Below are 17,997 nucleotides of genomic sequence, written 5' to 3' on the forward strand. Positions count from 1 at the left end.
TAAATGGGTTTAAACAGTATTGGCTTAATACGGATTTATAGTTCCGCAGTTTCAATAATCAGTTGCTTGGTCCAAATCAACTCACTAAACATTAGTTGGCAACGTTGGTTTATTGTATAATCTGGAATAAGAGTATCAGATATTCCGCTTTCTAAAAATTCAGGATGAACCCTTTAAAGGGCAATATAACCTTTACTTGTGAGTTTAATTTGACCTTACCTGAACTTTTGAATGCACATACGCAACTGTTCAATGTTTCAATGGACTACTTTTTGCAAAACTCTTCTCTAAAGCAAAATTCACAAAATATTTCAGTTTCATTGAAAAGTCACACCAAATACATTGTGACAGTTTACCTTTATAGTTTATATTAATAACTGGGAGTAAAATCGACCTGACCTCGGACACCATACCAAAGATTCAACAATAGACGAAGTGCCGCTCATCAAATCTTGAGCGCCCGGAATGGTGAAGACCATGACAAACACAGGTTCCAAGGGGGGCGGTTGTTGCTGAACATTCATGTATGTCAGCCTCCACGTTGACATTCTTGTAATGCTCCAAAATGTTTGAGGTGTTCCAGAGTTCGCCAACTGAGTCCCCAACATGAACATATTTGAGCATTACCTGGTGAAATGAAGCTAGGAGGCTTAGAAGATGAAATCAAATACTTAATGAATTCTGAGATTCCTGCTAGACTGGGTTCTTTGCCATTCCACTTTTTTAAGACAATTATGTTCTGATTGTGACTGAATATGTATTCAAAAATATACTTTGTAATACACATTCTTGTTGAAGCAAAATCTGACCACTATGCCCTTTTTTTTTAATAATATTCCACAAATGAAAACACGTTTTGGGGCATAATAAGCATAGTCAAAAATGTGTTCATTTGTTGTTCCTACAAGAAACAAGACTTTATCAGGAACGGTATATGTAAATATAGAATTTATCTGGGAAGCATCTAAGAGGTCTTCTTCACAAATGAACCTGCATACTTGAAAGTTGGAAAGTCAAAAACCCAAGAGTCAGAAAAAGAACACAGAGGGACCATGTGGAGAAAACATTTGTTTTTGTAATAATATTGTTTATTGTTCCCAAACACTTTGCAGGACGTAGAGCATATAATGCTCAAGAGGAAAAGACAAAAAAGGACAGTCCAAAGATTTAGACATTATAGCCAATAATTCCTCCTTTTCCAATGCACTCGCCAATGTAAAACCACATCAGTACTTCAGTAGCCACCAGCCCATTCCTCAGTGCATCCTGCAAAGACAGAAAAACACATTTTGATAAATAATTTAACAGTTTCATCAACATAATAAACATAAAATCCATTAATACAGAATAAAAAAAAAAGTGCTCCATTTTAACCCTTGGAAAAAAAACTTATATTATTAAAAAAAAAAAATTTAATTCATTAAAAAAGTGTACACAAACAGACTGCTTCAAACGGTAATGATGGCCAGAAAGGATCACTCCAGGAGACAATTACATGCCTATGCCCAGCTGTCAGGCGAGCTTCAAGTCACATGGGAGCTACACTAATGGAACCAGTGCTTCATTTGCAACAGGACAGGCAAGGTTACAACTGACGAGGTGAACTGCACGCAAGAAGAAGTCATCATTTGGTATATGAAAGCACGCTTAAATACCGCTGTTTTTTATTCCAATGTTTTTCCATTTGAGGACCAGAACTGTTTATAATAAAAAAATGTTTTCTGTAATTATGACATTACGATTGTGTTTGTGTAGCACATTCCGGCTGATTCTTCAAACAAATTCGAGTTCCATCACAGCCGTAGGAAAAGAACTCCTCTGAAAACCAAAGGATTGCTTACATATGAATTATATTTATTTTTGCTTAAGTGAAAATTCGCAACATAGAAATACCCCACTTGATTTTATAACAGCTACTTTACTTAAAATTGTTATTTAAGGTCACACAATACTGCTAAATGAGATTAAGCAAAATTAACTTCACAAATCTAAAAAAACAGCAATGAGCATTGATGTGGGAAGGAAGATGTTGGCTAGTTTGATTTGTCATTGTATAATTTTATGTTTCATTTTGTTTTCAAGTTTTGTGTATACTACATTTTGTGTACATCACATAGTACAGTTTATATTTCATATTTGTACTTTTTAAAAATATTTTAACCATGTTTTGCCATGGTGGCATTTTAAATGGACTATTCTCAACTGCCTTACCTGATTAAATACACCAATTTAAAAGGAAGGGGATAACTTCTGGACAACGTTGAGATTTGTTCTTCTCAATGCACAAAGAAAAATATTATTTAACGAGGAGTTCAAAACATTAGAGATATTGCACGGCAGTAAAATTAGACTACTTTTCCAAGTAGTCAAGTTCATCCAACATAATGGCTCGCACTGAATATAAATGTCAACAAATGAGCCACTTGAACTGCAATTTTAAGCAAATTCACAATTTCAGCCATTAAACTCAAGCAATACGGTAAAATAATCTTGCACAGTACCTGTCGACAGGGTCTGTGTGACTTTGCATTGTTATCGTTGTAAAAACTGATAAAGCGGTTGCATAGGATCTCGAATTGTGTAGGTGATTATGTTGATAAAAAAATCAATCACAAATTAACCGGCTTTCAATACAAAACTGTTTTCAGTCATTTTAAAATTGCATTCAGAAAATGCATCACAACGATCTGTGAAGCCGCGTTCACGCACCTTCACTGTTGTTTGTCCAAGACGTCCGGTCTGGAAACCCTTGATGATGTTGGATGCCCCCTCGATGGCCTTCGGGATCTCGGCTGGACTGGGTGGAACAAGTTCGACGCGGGCGTAATGCCAGAAGGTTGCTAGCCGAGGTTTCGAGTAGGTGACAGCGGCTGAGAGATGAGGACACAAGATCAGCAAAAAACTACACCAGCTAATGCTAACATTAGCACTGAGCTTCCTACCGCAAATGATCGCCCAGCGACCGACAACTATTAAACGACCAACAACGAGCAATTAAAGATAATCAATACTTGTTTCGAAAACGAAAAGGTGCGTAAAGTCGCAACAGCTACGACGACTTTTCATTTTATTGAGTTAGCAGCCAGCCCATCGAGGTCGTTCTAACTCAACGGACATAGTGGATCCTGAAAATAAATCGCAACCCCTAATTGGAGACGCGTTATTTAACTAGAACAAAACTCAAACTATACAAAAAGAACTTACCGCCAACCAAAGTTGGTACTTTGGCGACCAGCTTTTGCACTGCTTGTGCCATTTTGAGACGATAATCGACGCACACCCCTCGCCCGCCTGCTGCTAACCGACTGAATGTCACCTCCAGCAAAAGGACCTTTTTCGAGGGCTGCCTAAGCAAAATGCCTGTACGTAAATTGCCTATATCTTCTCAACAAGGGTAAAAATATCTGTCAATAAATAATTCATGTCTTTTATAAAATTTCTGCCACGAAAAGTTTTTAATACGCCGTTCCAATAAAACATTATTTCTAAAACAATTTTAAAAATGTATTAGGAGCACCACTGTCAAAACCACTTCACATTACTATGGGGGAATGAAAGCCAAATTAAATACTACATGAAATGTTTAAATAAAATCGTCATTAATGAATTGTTTCGTTCATTCATTAAATATAGAATTAAATCAGATTTAAAAATGCACTATTAAATAATTAAATAAGTATCATTAATGAAATGTTTCATCTAGAATTATATGTGGAATTAAATCAATGTCAATAGTTCTATGAATAATTATTTTTCCGTGTAATTATTTCATGGTCCCGTGTTGCAGTGTTTCATGAATCTATTTTATCTGTCAAACTCGCCCATCAAAGTAAGTGGACGGGGCTAAACGCTGACAAACTCAAATCTTGCCTAAGCCATTGCTTTGGCCTGAAATGGTTGGAAACATGTCGGCTCCGATGATGAGACATTCGTGAGCTACCTTGGTTGAGCGGTCGAGGCTTGTATTTAGTTGTTTTGCTTGAGTATTCAAACTAATGTAGAGATGAATCGCGTCATTCAGTGTAGTGGAGTATTTTCACTCGAGTTGATTTGCCTTGACTTGATGAGCAGCGCAACCAATCAGGTGTTAGGACCTGCCTATCAGACGTTGACGCGGACTGACATTAAAAATTAATGAAACGCTCCAACGCGGGACCATGAAATAATTAAATACAGAAAAAAACATTTTTAAACATATAATCATTGGTATTTTAATTAGTAACACATTAATTCATTTAATTCCATATATAATTAATAAATGACACTTTAATGGTGAATTTATCCAATATATTTAATTCCATATTTAATGAATGAAACTAACAATTTTAATGAAACATTTCATTGCGTATTTAATTTTGGCACTAAGTCCTCCAGATTATAAATAACCCTTCTTTTTAGTTACATGTTTTTAATGAGCTCTTTTCCCTCCAGGTTTTTGATTCACATACAGAAACTTTGACATGAAAACAAAATTACCTCGAAACACTAAAATCATTTCATTCAAGGTTAAAAAAGTATGCTTTTCAGTGTGTGCTATTTAAAATGGAAGTTAATAAACCCATGTGCTTTCATTTGAAACAATTTAAAATTAAGTTCATAAACCCATGTGCTTTCATTTGAAACAATCTTAATATTTTTCATGGTTTGTTCTGGTCTTGCTCTCATTGTGACACATTCTTGTGGAATCCTGATTTATTGGCAACAGCACTATTCTCAAGAGATGGCCAGATGAAGCGTCAACATTTATATTAAATCCATCCATCATCTGAGCCGCTTATCTTCATAAGGCTCGCAGGCAAGCTGGAGTCTATCCCAACTGTCTATGGGCAGCAGGTAGAGTACACCCTGAAGTGGTTGCCAGGGTACACATAGATGCAGGGCACACAATCACACCAATTTCTACATTTTAATGTAAATTTAATTTGAATTTAGTCATAGAAACAACCATTCACACTCACAACTTCTAATTTTTAATTTAGTCATACAACCATTCACCCTCAAATATTACACAGGACAATGTATACATTTTAATACAAATGTAATTTTAATTTCGTCATTTTATTTTATTTATTCTCAAAATAAATACTCCCCTCTAGGTGAGAATACGATCCTCCTCGTTGCCCCCACGTCAATCAGTGATCATAGGGGAAAGGCAAATCTCTAAAACCTTCACAACCAATTAGAAAGGGACCTCTGGTGGGTTTAATCTTTTATTCAATCACATTTACCAAATCATACATAACATATTCGATTGAGAGGTTTAAGCATGCGATCCAGAAATACTCTACAGCCCACCTCGCAGACGCAAGACAAGATGGAGGGTGGACTCCTTCTGGATATTGTAGTCAGAGAGGGTGCGGCCATCTTCCAATTGTTTGCCTGCAAATATCAACCTCTGCTGATCAGGAGGAATTCCTTCTTTGTCCTGGATTTTGGCTTTTACATTCTCAACTGTGTCACTGTCCTCAACCTCAAGGGTGATGGTCTTGCCAGTGAGGGTCTTCACAAAAATCTGCATGCCACCTCGTAGACGCAGGACAAGATGAAGTGTTGCCTCCTTTTGGATGTTGTAATCAGAGAGTGTACGTCCATCTTCCAGTTGCTTTCCAGCAAAGATCAGCCTTTGTTGGTCAGGGGGAATGCCCTCTTTGTCCTGGATTTTGGTCTTGACATTTTCAACTGTATCATTGGCCTCAACCTCAAGGGTGATTGTCTTTCCAGTGAGGGTCTTCACAAACAACTGCATGCCACCTCGCAGACGCAGGACAAGATGAAGGGTAGATTCCTTCTGGATATTGTAGTCACAGAGAGTGCGGTCACATCCTAGTTGTTTGCCAGCAAAGATCAGCCTCTGGTGATGAGGTGGAATACTTTCCTTGTCCTCGATTTTTGCTTTGACATTCTCAACGGTATCACTGCCCTCAACCTCAAGAGTGATTGTCTTGCCAGTTAGGGTCTTGACAAAAATCTGCATTCCACCTCTCAAACGCAGGACATGGTGGAGGGTGGACTCCTTCTGGATGTTGTAGTCAGAAAGTGTATGGTCATCTTCCAGTGGCTTGCCGGCAAATATCAATCGCTGCTGGTCAGGGGGAATGCCTTCCTTGCCTTGGATATTGGCCTTGACATTCTCAACAGTGTCACTGCCCTCAACATCAAGAGTGACAGTCTTGCCAGTTAGGGTCTTTACAAAGATCTGCATTCCACCTCGCAAACGCAAGACAAGATGGAGGGTGGACTCCTTCTGGATGTTGTAGTCAGAGAGTGTCCTGCCATCTTCCAATTGCTTACCAGCAAAGATCAACCTCTGCTGATCAGGGGGAATGCCTTCCTTGTCTTGGATTTTGGCCTTCACATTCTCAACAGTGTCACTGCCTTCAACCTCAAGGGTGATGGTCTTGCCGGTGAGGGTCTTCACAAATATCTGCATGCCCCCTCTTAGACGCAGGACAAGATGGAGGGTGGACTCCTTCTGGATGTTGTAGTCAGAGAGGGTGCGTCCATCTTCCAGTTGTTTGCCAGCAAAGATCAACCGCTGTTGGTCAGGAGGAATGCCTTCCTTGTCCTGGATTTTGGCTTTCACATTCTCAACAGTGTCACTATCCTCCACTTCAAGGGTGATGGTCTTGCCAGTGAGGGTCTTCACAAATATCTGCATGCCACCTCGCAGACGCAAGACAAGATGGAGGGTGGACTCCTTCTGGATGTTGTAGTCAGAGAGGGTGCGGCCGTCTTCCAGTTGTTTGCCGGCAAAGATCAACCTCTGTTGGTCTGGAGGAATGCCTTCCTTGTCCTGGATTTTGGCCTTCACATTCTCAACAGTGTCACTGTCTTCAACCTCAAGGGTGATGGTCTTGCCGGTGAGGGTCTTCACAAATATCTGCATGCCACCTCGCAGACGTAGGACAAGATGAAGGGTGGACTCCTTCTGGATGTTGTAGTCAGAAAGAGTGCGGCCATCTTCTAGTTGTTTACCAGCAAAGATCAACCTCTGCTGATCAGGGGGAATGCCTTCCTTGTCCTGGATTTTGGCTTTCACATTCTCAACAGTGTCACTACCCTCCACTTCAAGGGTGATGGTCTTGCCAGTGAGGGTCTTCACAAATATCTGCATGCCACCTCGCAGACGCAAGACAAGATGGAGAGTGGACTCCTTCTGGATGTTGTAGTCAGAGAGGGTGCGGCCGTCTTCCAGTTGTTTGCCAGCAAAGATCAACCTCTGTTGGTCTGGAGGAATGCCTTCCTTGTCCTGGATTTTGGCCTTCACATTCTCAACAGTGTCACTGTCTTCAACCTCAAGGGTGATGGTCTTGCCGGTGAGGGTCTTCACAAATATCTGCATGCCACCTCGCAGACGTAGAACAAGATGAAGGGTGGACTCCTTCTGGATGTTGTAGTCAGAAAGAGTGCGGCCATCTTCTAGTTGTTTACCAGCAAAGATCAACCTCTGCTGATCAGGGGGAATACCTTCCTTGTCCTGGATTTTGGCTTTCACATTCTCAACAGTGTCACTGCCCTCAACCTCAAGTGTGATGGTCTTGCCAGTGAGGGTCTTCACAAATATCTGCATGCCACCTCGCAGGCGCAAGACAAGATGGAGGGTGGACTCCTTCTGGATGTTGTAGTCAGAAAGGGTGCGGCCATCTTCCAGTTGTTTGCCAGCGAAGATCAACCTCTGTTGGTCAGGAGGAATGCCTTCCTTGTCCTGGATTTTGACCTTCACGTTTTCAACAGTATCACTGGCCTCAACCTCAAGGGTGACAGTCTTGCCAGTTAGGGTCTTTACAAAGATCTGCATTCCACCTCGCAGACGCAGGACAAGATGGAGGGTGGACTCTTTCTGAATGTTGTAGTCAGAGAGGGTCCGACCATCTTCCAACTGTTTGCCAGCAAAGATCAACCTCTGTTGGTCGGGAGGAATGCCTTCTTTGTCCTGGATTTTGGCCTTCACATTCTCAACAGTGTCACTACCCTCAACCTCAAGAGTAACGGTCTTGCCAGTTAGGGTCTTTACAAAGATCTGCATTCCACCTCGCAGGCGCAAGACAAGATGGAGGGTGGACTCTTTTTGAATGTTATAGTCAGAGAGGGTCCGGCCATCTTCCAACTGTTTGCCAGCAAAGATCAGCCTCTGCTGATCAGGGGGAATGCCTTCCTTGTCCTGGATTTTGGCTTTGACATTCTCAACAGTGTCACTGCCTTCAACCTCAAGGGTGATGGTCTTGCCCGTTAGGGTCTTCACAAAGATTTGCATGTTTTCACCTTTGAAGAACAAAACAGAAAAGTTTAGTGTATTGTAGCTCCTTCCTTTAAAAAAGCAAACCACATATAACAGTTAACTTCACTATCAAGCTTCACTCAGGCATTACCCACTATCGTGGACCCTTCAAAGTCAAAAGACCAAAAGCATTGATTTTCAACATTTGGTGCTTAATACCACCTGCGGGTAATCCTGTTTCCTCCCACATTCCAAAACATGCATAGTAGGTTGAAAACTCTAAATTGCCCCTATAGGTGTGATTATGAGCGGAGTTGGTTGTTTGTCTTTGTGTGCCCTGCAATTGGCTGCCAACCAGATCAGGGTAAACCACCCACTTCCAGAAGACACCTGGAACGGCTTCGGCATGTCCGCCACCCTTGTGAGGATAAGTATATTGATAATAGAAGGCTGGGTGGTGCTTTTTTTGGTTTATTTTTATTAAATTATTGCTTTATTTATTTACAGAGACAAGGGCAATATTAAAAAAACTATAATAATTGAAAATAGATGTGATAAGATAATCAGGAGTGTATGATTTAAAAAAATTAATAAATATTTGTTACAAATAATGTGGTACTGAATTCATCCATCTTGTGAACTTCCTACATGTTTGTCGTACATACCAACATACCATTCAATAAAATTAGATTGTCCTTTTTTTTTTTTTTTTTTTTTTTTCAAAAATAGGCAACTCTTTTAACGTATAGAGGAATGCTAAGTGTGTATTGTATCAGTAAAATTGCCACACCTTTAACATTTCAACTCGTCTTTAAACCAGTCTATATAGTGTACTTTTGTGGACAAAATTATTTTTTTTTAATCACATTGTGAATTTCTTTGGATATCCAGTGCAAGTCTAGTGTTTGGACTTATTATTTAATAAATTATATTGTGCGTCTAAAATGTTAGTCTATACTGTGGCTGTATGTATGTATGTATGTATATCGAGAGAGAGAGAGAGAGAGAGAGAGAGAGACAGAGAGACACACAGAGAGAGAGAGAGAGAGAGAGAGAGCATAAATGGTTGTAAAAAACTTGTAATGTGCTTACTATCAAGACTGGACGTGCTTCCAGGACGGAATTGGTCGAACTTGTCTTAATATGAACCAGTCTGGTTTTCCTCCTCAATGTAGGCGAGAGTGTCCTTTTACCTCATCCTGTGCTAATGTGTTGGTGTTTTATACGTTCGTCACCGTAATCGTCATAAAAAGTACGAATGTCACCGTCCGTGTTTGATTCAGAGGTAAGCAAACCCAGCGTTTCGTGACGTTTTATGACGCGCCTGCTTGCTTTATTCAGTCCCAAATGTTAGACAACAGTTGTCATACAGTGCATTTATTGTTTTCTGTAATGAATGTTCGAGTTTTTAATAGTTAGCCCAAACAAATAGCTGCCTAAATTTAATCAAATACTGTACGTCCTGTACGAATCCATCAATTCATATAGCGCCTCTTTTTATACATGCTAATTCCGTCAGTTGCTATAAACGACCATATTGTAGGTACGTGACGATAAAATTAAAAGAAGAGCTGCAATAAAGGTACAAAACGGTGTTATACCCTAACACAATTAAAGGATATGACATTTTAAAGGCTTCAAAAAGTGGGCGATAATGTCCTGTTTTTAAAACAAAACAATAGAAATTACTGTGATAAAATTTTTAAGAAAAATTATGAAGCTGCTTTCGGCCTCACAGATTCGTCAAGTGTGAACCGAGTTATAAAAAATAGTCAAGTATTTTATTTCAATTATTCCTTGTGTATTCTGCATTTGGCCATGTGGTGACAAGGTTGTGATTTGGCAATATTAAGAAGAGTTCGGTCACATTCTCAAAATATTTTATCGCCTGACTACCTTGTGCACATGTCTGGGGCTCTGAAGCATATAGCCATACAACAATGTACTTTAAAGTGAGGTCCACTCATTTCAATAATGAGAGGAGCATTTTTTTCTCCCCATTCTAGTCAAAGTGAGAAAAGGTCAGTTTATCAGTGTGTCTTTAAAAAAATAATAAAGAAACTTTCTCAGTGATTATTCTGTGCTTGGAATGAAAAGTGTCAGTGCCAGAGTTTTCCACTCCAATGTGGGCAAACCTTTTAATTGGCGGGCCACAATGGCTTCTAAAATTTGCCTGAGGGGCCGGACCAGGAGCAGTTGGATGGAGTGTTTTGGTAACCTTACCTCATCGGAGGAAAAAAAAATACATTTAATTTTAAATGAATATTAACAAAAGCATTCCAACAAAATATATGTCTTTGACACACCACAATATTTAAAAAATAAAACATTAACAAGGTTTATTCATTTAATTTTTTTCAAGTTCGGCGGGCCGGATTAAAACGTTTTAACGGGTCGCATGTGGCCCCCCGGGCTGTAGTTTGCCCACGCCTGGTTTAGAAGTTCACTGACATTTCTTTGTTGTATTTTCTTGCAGACATGGAATCCTGTGGTACCATCCCACCTCTCATAGGTCAGTCTTGATTTGACACATGTGGTTTGGGGGAGGACTCATAGTTGCTGGAGTATCGTTACGCATGCAGTACGTCACCTTGAGTAAACTCCACACCATAGGAGCTGTAAGCACACACATGCCATTGGTTTCCCCAGTATGTGCACTGTTCTGAAGGAGGTTTTCATTCCTTTATGTTATTCAATACAATACAACCTTATTTGTATCACGCATTCCCAACAGCCACGGCTGTAAGAAAGCGCTTCACAGTATAATCTTACATGTCAATAATTCAACAAAGGACAGTGAAAGCAGTAATTTAAAATACAAATTAATGATATTAACACAAATACAGTAGATACCAGAAAACAACAGAACAGTGAACAGTCTCAAGTTGCATCAAAAGCCAAAGAGTAAAAATGTGTCCTCAAATGAGTTTTAAAAATGGATGGAGAGGAGGCTTGCCTAACATTTAATCTGTTGAGATAACACCAAAATTATTACATTTACAAACAACTACATAAACTGCAGATGTTGTCCTGAATCAAGCCACCTTATCCTCAAGTCTTATAAAAGCGGAAGTACCAATTGTATAAGAAAAATGTGCAATTCTCAAAGGTACTTAATGTACAAAAAACTAAAAAAGAGCTTGTACCCAGGTTACAAAAAATATGTCCTATGTGAACAAAGCAAAAGAAAGAAAAATACTACTCTAGCTCTTTATGGAAGGCTGCGACTCAGCAAATTTGCATTTGTTTCGCTATGCTTGATTTTATGATGACATTTTCTAAATAAAAATGATCAAACCTTTCCTATGATCTACAAAGTATACAATTTTGACTACAGTGATGATGGCTGAAATCTAAATGATAAAGATGGAGGACAAGTTACGCTTGAAGAACCAGGACACTTCACTGAAAGCTTATAAACATTTTATTTGTTCAAATTTGGCAAGACAATTCTCGATAGAAGGTTTTGCCACCCAGTTAGGACAGCCACCTTACAGGTGTCAGGTTGGCCTTCCTGCGTGGACCTTGCATGGCTTTTGCCGCCCTCGCTTTTTACTGGGTACTCATACTCACTCCATGATGAGTTAATTTCTCAAGTTAATTGGAGTCTGCATACCGTAATGTTTGATACCACTTTTCAGACAGTTGCCAGTAAGAGTATTCACTCTTTGAGTACTCACCGATCGTATTGACTCCTCTAGTACTTTTGAAACTGCATAGAAAATTTTATTTGGCACAATGACAAAATGACAATTAAAAGGCAATATATGATATACAGGATATATGATATAATAATATGATATAATGATAAATGAAACCTGTCTACACCAATTAGTGTGTGCGTGTAGTCGCGTGCGGCGCCATGCCTTTTATGTATTTGATCAGGGAAAATGTGATAAAATAATTGACATTAGATTGACAAAGAAAACCAATGTCAAGCATAGACCAGAGTAACAAACTCTAAAATTCAAAATAGTTTAATGATAACCTTATTAGGTTGGTGCTTTTTTTTTTTAAATTCATTTTTTTATTCACATGCAAGGGAGGGTAGGCCCTACCCGCACGCCTCCATACTGAACTCACGCTGCGTAAATAAAGCCAGGGTGAGTGCAAGAAGACAAAAACATGTTTAGCTAAAGTATTGGACAGTCAGTACTTGTTGCGAAAAGTGGAAATTACCACCACGATAGAATCCTGGATGTTTTCTGATGATGCCCTTCACAATTATTTAAGGAGCAACAATTACATAATGATAAGTGGCTTTAGTTAGTGGCTTTCAGAGTACAGTTAGGGTGGAATTTTTTTTTTTGTACTGCGTATCCTGTTTATTCCCATGTTGCAACTATATTGTTGCACGTGAATCCAAAATCATCTAATGAGGCACACCACTGGCACCACCATCCTTTAGTTCACATGTGTCAAACTCAAGGCCCGGGGGCCAGATGTGACTCGCGACCTCATTTCATGTGGCCCGTGAAGGGAAAATCATGCGCTTCAACTTGCTGCTTCTAGCACATTTTCTTCACTTTTAACAACATTGAGATATGAGATATTGCCATTTATTACTGACTTCTGATTTTAAAACTAGCTTTGTATCAATGTGTTGTGTGTAAGTGATAATGTAAGGTGATTTATATGAGTTCACAGTCATAACGGCCCTCTGAGGGAGACCAGAAACACGATGTGGCCCGTTCACAAAAATGACTTTGACACCTCTGCTTTAGTTAGTGTCTAGCTACACTGTCCTCTTTTAGGACAACATCTACCTCAGTTCCGCCCAGCTGTCTTCAGAGTTCCCATTGTGACGGTCTGTGTGGAGGAAGACCAAAAAGCAGGGAGGCCAAAATGGAGTGCAATCAAAAGTATTAAATTTAAAGAAAACAAAAAGACAAACAAAGTACTGCAATAATACTAAAGCCAAAAACAACAAGGATCATAAGAAACCAAACAAGCACTCGGACTGAAAGGAAGTCAATATAAATATAAATATAAATATAAATATAAATATAAATATAAATATAAATATAAATATAAATATAAATATAAATATAAATATAAATATAAATATAAATATAAATATAAATATAAATATAAATATAAATATAAATAACAAACTGTTGAGACATAAAAGGGTTGGAGAGATGTGATTGGCCAAAACTACGGACCGGGATGACAAGCACAGGTGGGCCGAAATAACATGATACAGACAGACAAACAAACAAACGCAAGGGAAAACGTGACACTAAAGTCAAAAAACAAAATCCAAAGACAGACCATGACATTGGTCATGTGACATATGTAAGCATATCCCGATTAGTCCTGACCTGAGCCCTGAGCTATTGTGATATCTTTTTCATTTGACAGCAAGTGGCAAAATGGCCACCGCCTCCTGAGATGGACGTACTGCCACTATGGACAGTCACAAAATGTTCTTAGGAAAACTTAAAACTATCCGTCTATCCATTGAAACTTGTAACAAGGACAATAACCCAAAGGACAGAAGTAAATCAACTGAATAGCTTCAACAAAAGAAATGTTACTTTCTGGGATGGCCCAGTCAGAGTCTGGACCCCAACCTAATTAAATATTCCATAGAAGTCAGATGTCAGAGTGAATCTCTCCAAGAACTTCTCACAATTGTACATTTATTAATTTGATCTCTTTCACCAATAAAATTCTGAATTATAGAATCTGTGGTGCGTTGTCTTGCATCAACTCGCTGCTCTAAAAATGAAGTTGAGTGGAGCTTCGTACAGATGAATGGCCGAGAAGCCAGAAAGCACCGGTTAATAAACAATACAGTTAATAAATAAAGAATCCTTGACCTGAACTGTGCAGTGAGTGATGACATGAAAGGAAACGGAAGTGTTGTGAAATGCTATTCCAAACCACGTTGAGTAAATTCACAGTGACTCTCCATAAGCCAGTATAAACTGAATTTGAACTTTCGTCTAGAGTGGAACACATACAGCTCTCAGGCTGTCTTTTTGTGCCGATTACAATAGCTCTGTTTTTTTTTTTCGGACAATTATCACCAATTTTGATAATGAATGCATAATGAGAAGGTTAAAGAACGGTGAGTTTCCGTGAGAAGAAAGACATACCCACTGAAATGCCACGCCTTCTTCGACTATTTAAGTGAGACCATCTCTTTATCGTTCACCCATCAGCATAGACAGGTACTCGAAGCTGTCTTTCTGTTGGTAAGTACACATATTTGTATCTGTTGATTATTATTGATTTAAGATGTATGCGAAAACATTTTAATTATCCAATTTGAATTGTTTTATTTCCATGCTGCTTCCATCTTCAGTATGTCCAGTCTTGCCCAAAGTTCGCTGCGATTGGCTTTAGCGCAATTGTCACCCAAATGAAGTGGTTTTGTAAATGGATTGTTGAAAGTAATTGTGTTCTTGATTCCCTCTCTGCTTTTTTCTTGAATTATTCCAGATGCTCTTTGGTTATTGATTCAAGCTTTCCCACAAACACAAAAAAAAATCTGAAAAAGGTAAGTAAATCTTGACTAAACTATTTGATCTACTCTGGAGGCAAGTAAAACTCAAATCTTGCATCTTATTACTTCTCATTACTCTGTAACTATAGCAACAAGATGCACAATATCATTCTATTTGCAGGTAAGGTGCACATTTTTTTTGGGGGGGGGCAATTAAAGTCAGATTAACAGGTTAATAAAGTACGTCAATTTGCAGGTCTCCTTCTGACCACTGCTCGGTTGGGTAAGTTTGTCTTACGATGTTTTGTAGATCCAGTGAGCAAATTTGCAAAGTCTAAAGACTTAGTTATAGTTATTTTACATACCATGATTTTTACAATCTTTTAGGTTCAACCGAAAGGCTGGTGTGTCTCTATAACAGCGTCTCAGACCAACGATCGGGGGTCGCACAGTTCAAGATTGATAACATCCAACCGCACCTGTGTACTCATATGATCTATAGTTTTGTCAGCGTTGATTCACGTTTTAAAATTGTCCCTAGCTCGAGTGACAAAACGAAATTTCCACTCTTCAAGAAACTGAAGAACAGGTCAGACATTGTGCATGCAAATTTATCTTGTTTTTTTTTTTTCTTCTCCTCGATATTATGTTCAATAATAAACGTGCTTGGTCCAACAGTAATCCACACCTGAAAACACTTCTGGAGGTCAACCTGATTTCAAGTCCGTTGTAAGTCGAGATGGACAATGAAGTCAAACTGAAGACAAAGTGGAAAGCTTCATCCGTGCACTCAATTTATTTGTTTTTCCACTATACTTTTCCTTGTGTTCAACAGTATCCAACGGATAGACAAACCAGAAACTAGGCAGGCTTTTATCCAGTCTGCAATCTCCATTTTGAGAAACCCTGACTATATGTTTGATGGGATAAACATCTTGTGGCTGGATAGCACACAGACATTATTAGTGGCTTACGCTGAATATTTCACAATGCTCATTCAGGTATGACTCTAAAATTGTCACATAAAAGCATGTCTTACACGCTTGGTCTCCACTTCACAAAGCGTTTTGTTTGTATAGGAATTCGACGACGCCCTTAACGCAGAGGCGGCCAATAATGGATCTGAAAAACTCCTGCTCACTGCGAGTGTCTCTACTCAGCCATCAGTCATCGCCCAGAGCTATGAAGTCAAAAAGATTGTGGAGTAAATGCACGTTTGAAAATAATTTTCACAATCTGCTCTTTTTGTATTTTTCTAAGCAATAACTCTTCTCTGTTTTTATCAGCTACGTTGAATTCTTCAACGTGATGACGTCCGATATTGAAATTATCTTCCAGAAAGGCACACCGTCTTTCTCCACTGCCGAGGAATCATTCCTTAAGGCGGTGAGTAACAATCACTGCAAGCCCCACTGTACCTAAATCTTGAACAACATTTGTGTTTTCTTGGCCCTAATCATTCCTTGCATACGTTAGACTTTTGCAGTAAACTTCTGGAATAAGGCGGGAGTACCCACCCATAAGATTAACATGGGAATTGGGGTATTTGGAGAATCTTTTACAATTGACGATCAGGGCGCTGTTCAACCAGTGGGAGGGATGTTGGACGATTTACCCGAAGGTTTCTTGGCCCGTTTTGAGGTAAATTCTGATCAGCAGCTTCTATTTTAACAGATGAGAATGCAATATTTCAAGATGTGGGTCTTCCTTTCAGGTGTGCTCTTACCTGCAAGGACTTCTTCGGGCTTCATCAACTACACAGGTTCTCTTTGACAACGAAGCTTGGATCGATGCAAAGGTAGTTACTATTCAGCCGAGCGCAAAACCCTCAAACTGAGTGATGAGAATGTGTGATGATCCTCAACTTGATAATATTAGAATACGTGAATTATAGTTAACATTTGTTTCCTCTTGGCTGCAAAGGTCGGATATATTAAAAGACACAATTTTGGAGGAGCCTTTGTTCTGTCCCTGGACCTGGATGACTTCAATCAAACGTGCTGCAGTTATGACCACAAATATCATGTCATCCAACGTCTGCATGATGAGTTTATTCTGTAATCCAGTAGCATCATCATGATTCATGTTTTGAAACAGCACAATCTTACTTATTTGTCAAGACGACAAATACATGATTATTTTGTTAGCGGTGTGTGCAGTAGGTGAATTTACTTAATTGGGGCCATAATAGAGATAAAGCTTCATTATCTGACCGATTTTTATGACGGTGCAATTACTATCTCAAAGTGGGTCGAATCATAAATGATTTTTTTAAAACTCCTACACTCATCTACTAATGGGATCAATCAATCTATCAACCAAATTCTTTTTCATTCATGATGTGTTTGAAGGAACTGAATATTTCGAATTAACTAGTCAAATACAAATTACACAATTTGGCCTACTCAAAGGGGAAGTACAGTAAAAAAATCTTTAAAATATGTTGTATGCACCCCTATTAGTCTAAATATGACATTTGGATTAATATTGTGTTTGTGGACTATGCATTAAGCCGCAAAAGTGCATCTCAGGAGATGGCTGAGGTCGGGACCAATCACGGCCCGCCTGTTTTCTGGTCTAGATCAGGTGATGTTTGCAAGATATGATCGGTTGTTACCTGAACCCTCAGCAACCGGGATGTCAATTTCAGTCAACAGCAAGTGATAAAATGGCCGACGCCTGAGATAGATAAAAACAGGTGAATTTTTGTCGCTTAATTCATGTCACACAAATTCAATATTAATCAGAATGCTGTGTTTGGACTTGTGAGGCCACTTAGAACACATTATTGTGAAGGAAATGTTTTGACTTGACTTTCCCTTTAGACCATTGTGTTGGTAACTTGTATGCAAAATCACATGAGCTTGGTTTATTTCCTGCTTGGCATCCCAAAAGGAATTTACAACATTGTGTATCTTTGTTCATCTGCCTACATATGTAAGCGACTTTAACCTACAAATGAATGAATGATGGCAGAAATTATATAATTGACATTTTTTTGTAACATTTCTGTTTGGTGGGTATGCCATGAGACGTTTTATTCAACTTAAAAAACTTACCTTGGCTCAATAAAGGTTGGCAATCACTGGGTTAAGGTATGAAGTTATTTTGTATGTCACATTTTTACAAAATTAATGGATAAGTCAACCCCAAAATTTTTTTTCACAAGAATATGTTCTAATTACATTCTGACTAATATTGCGTTTGCAGAATATGGGTTAAGCAGTAAAATCCACCTACTTTTAGCTATCATGGTCATTTTGTCACTTCTGTCGACTGGAAATGACACGGCTAAACTTCAGAAAACAGGTCAGCCGTGATTGGT

General features: G+C 38.8%; 3 protein-coding genes across 9 annotated transcripts; 1 reads left to right on the forward strand and 2 right to left on the reverse strand.

The window, feature by feature from the left end:
* Window positions 1–1,066: 1,066 nt before the first annotated feature.
* Window positions 1,067–3,372, reverse strand: atp5mg (ATP synthase membrane subunit g). Its single transcript, XM_088278835.1, has 3 exons — window positions 3,205–3,372; window positions 2,710–2,870; window positions 1,067–1,266 (listed from the first exon to the last, which is right to left on the reverse strand). Exons 1-3 carry the CDS (start codon window positions 3,254–3,256, stop codon window positions 1,168–1,170), a joined length of 312 nt encoding a protein of 103 aa, XP_088134961.1. The 5' UTR covers window positions 3,257–3,372; the 3' UTR covers window positions 1,067–1,167.
* A 1,912-nt stretch (window positions 3,373–5,284) lies between these two features.
* Window positions 5,285–8,254, reverse strand: LOC148319912 (polyubiquitin-A). 5 transcript variants are annotated; one of them, XM_088278833.1, is made up of 2 exons: window positions 6,383–8,254; window positions 5,285–5,698 (listed from the first exon to the last, which is right to left on the reverse strand). In XM_088278833.1, exons 1-2 carry the CDS (start codon window positions 8,252–8,254, stop codon window positions 5,285–5,287), a joined length of 2,286 nt encoding a protein of 761 aa, XP_088134959.1. The 5 variants fall into 5 exon arrangements, with proteins under 5 accessions (XP_088134959.1, XP_088134958.1, XP_088134957.1 ...); XM_088278832.1 differs by having other exon boundaries at window positions 5,285–5,523; window positions 6,208–8,254; XM_088278831.1 differs by having other exon boundaries at window positions 5,285–5,751; window positions 6,208–8,254.
* A 1,015-nt stretch (window positions 8,255–9,269) lies between these two features.
* On the forward strand, window positions 9,270–17,760 carry LOC148319913 (acidic mammalian chitinase-like). 3 transcript variants are annotated; one of them, XM_088280450.1, is made up of 14 exons: window positions 9,270–9,503; window positions 10,695–10,730; window positions 14,389–14,421; window positions 14,669–14,726; window positions 14,822–14,853; window positions 14,929–14,955; window positions 15,060–15,261; window positions 15,351–15,401; window positions 15,508–15,673; window positions 15,752–15,876; window positions 15,959–16,058; window positions 16,149–16,313; window positions 16,387–16,470; window positions 16,596–17,760. In XM_088280450.1, the coding sequence occupies exons 5-14, from the start codon at window positions 14,829–14,831 to the stop codon at window positions 16,731–16,733; spliced, it is 1,083 nt and encodes a 360-aa protein (XP_088136576.1). In that variant the 5' UTR covers window positions 9,270–9,503; window positions 10,695–10,730; window positions 14,389–14,421; window positions 14,669–14,726; window positions 14,822–14,828; the 3' UTR covers window positions 16,734–17,760. The 3 variants fall into 3 exon arrangements, with proteins under 3 accessions (XP_088136576.1, XP_088136575.1, XP_088136574.1); XM_088280449.1 differs by lacking the exon at window positions 14,389–14,421 and having other exon boundaries at window positions 10,695–10,836; XM_088280448.1 differs by lacking the exon at window positions 14,389–14,421.
* Window positions 17,761–17,997: the final 237 nt, after the last annotated feature.

This window comes from Idiotropiscis lumnitzeri, chromosome 17 (genome assembly GCF_059441095.1).
Source record: "Idiotropiscis lumnitzeri isolate Australia: NSW breed Sydney's pygmy pipehorse chromosome 17, RoL_Ilum_1.0, whole genome shotgun sequence".
NCBI classification, from domain to species: domain Eukaryota; kingdom Metazoa; phylum Chordata; class Actinopteri; order Syngnathiformes; family Syngnathidae; genus Idiotropiscis; species Idiotropiscis lumnitzeri.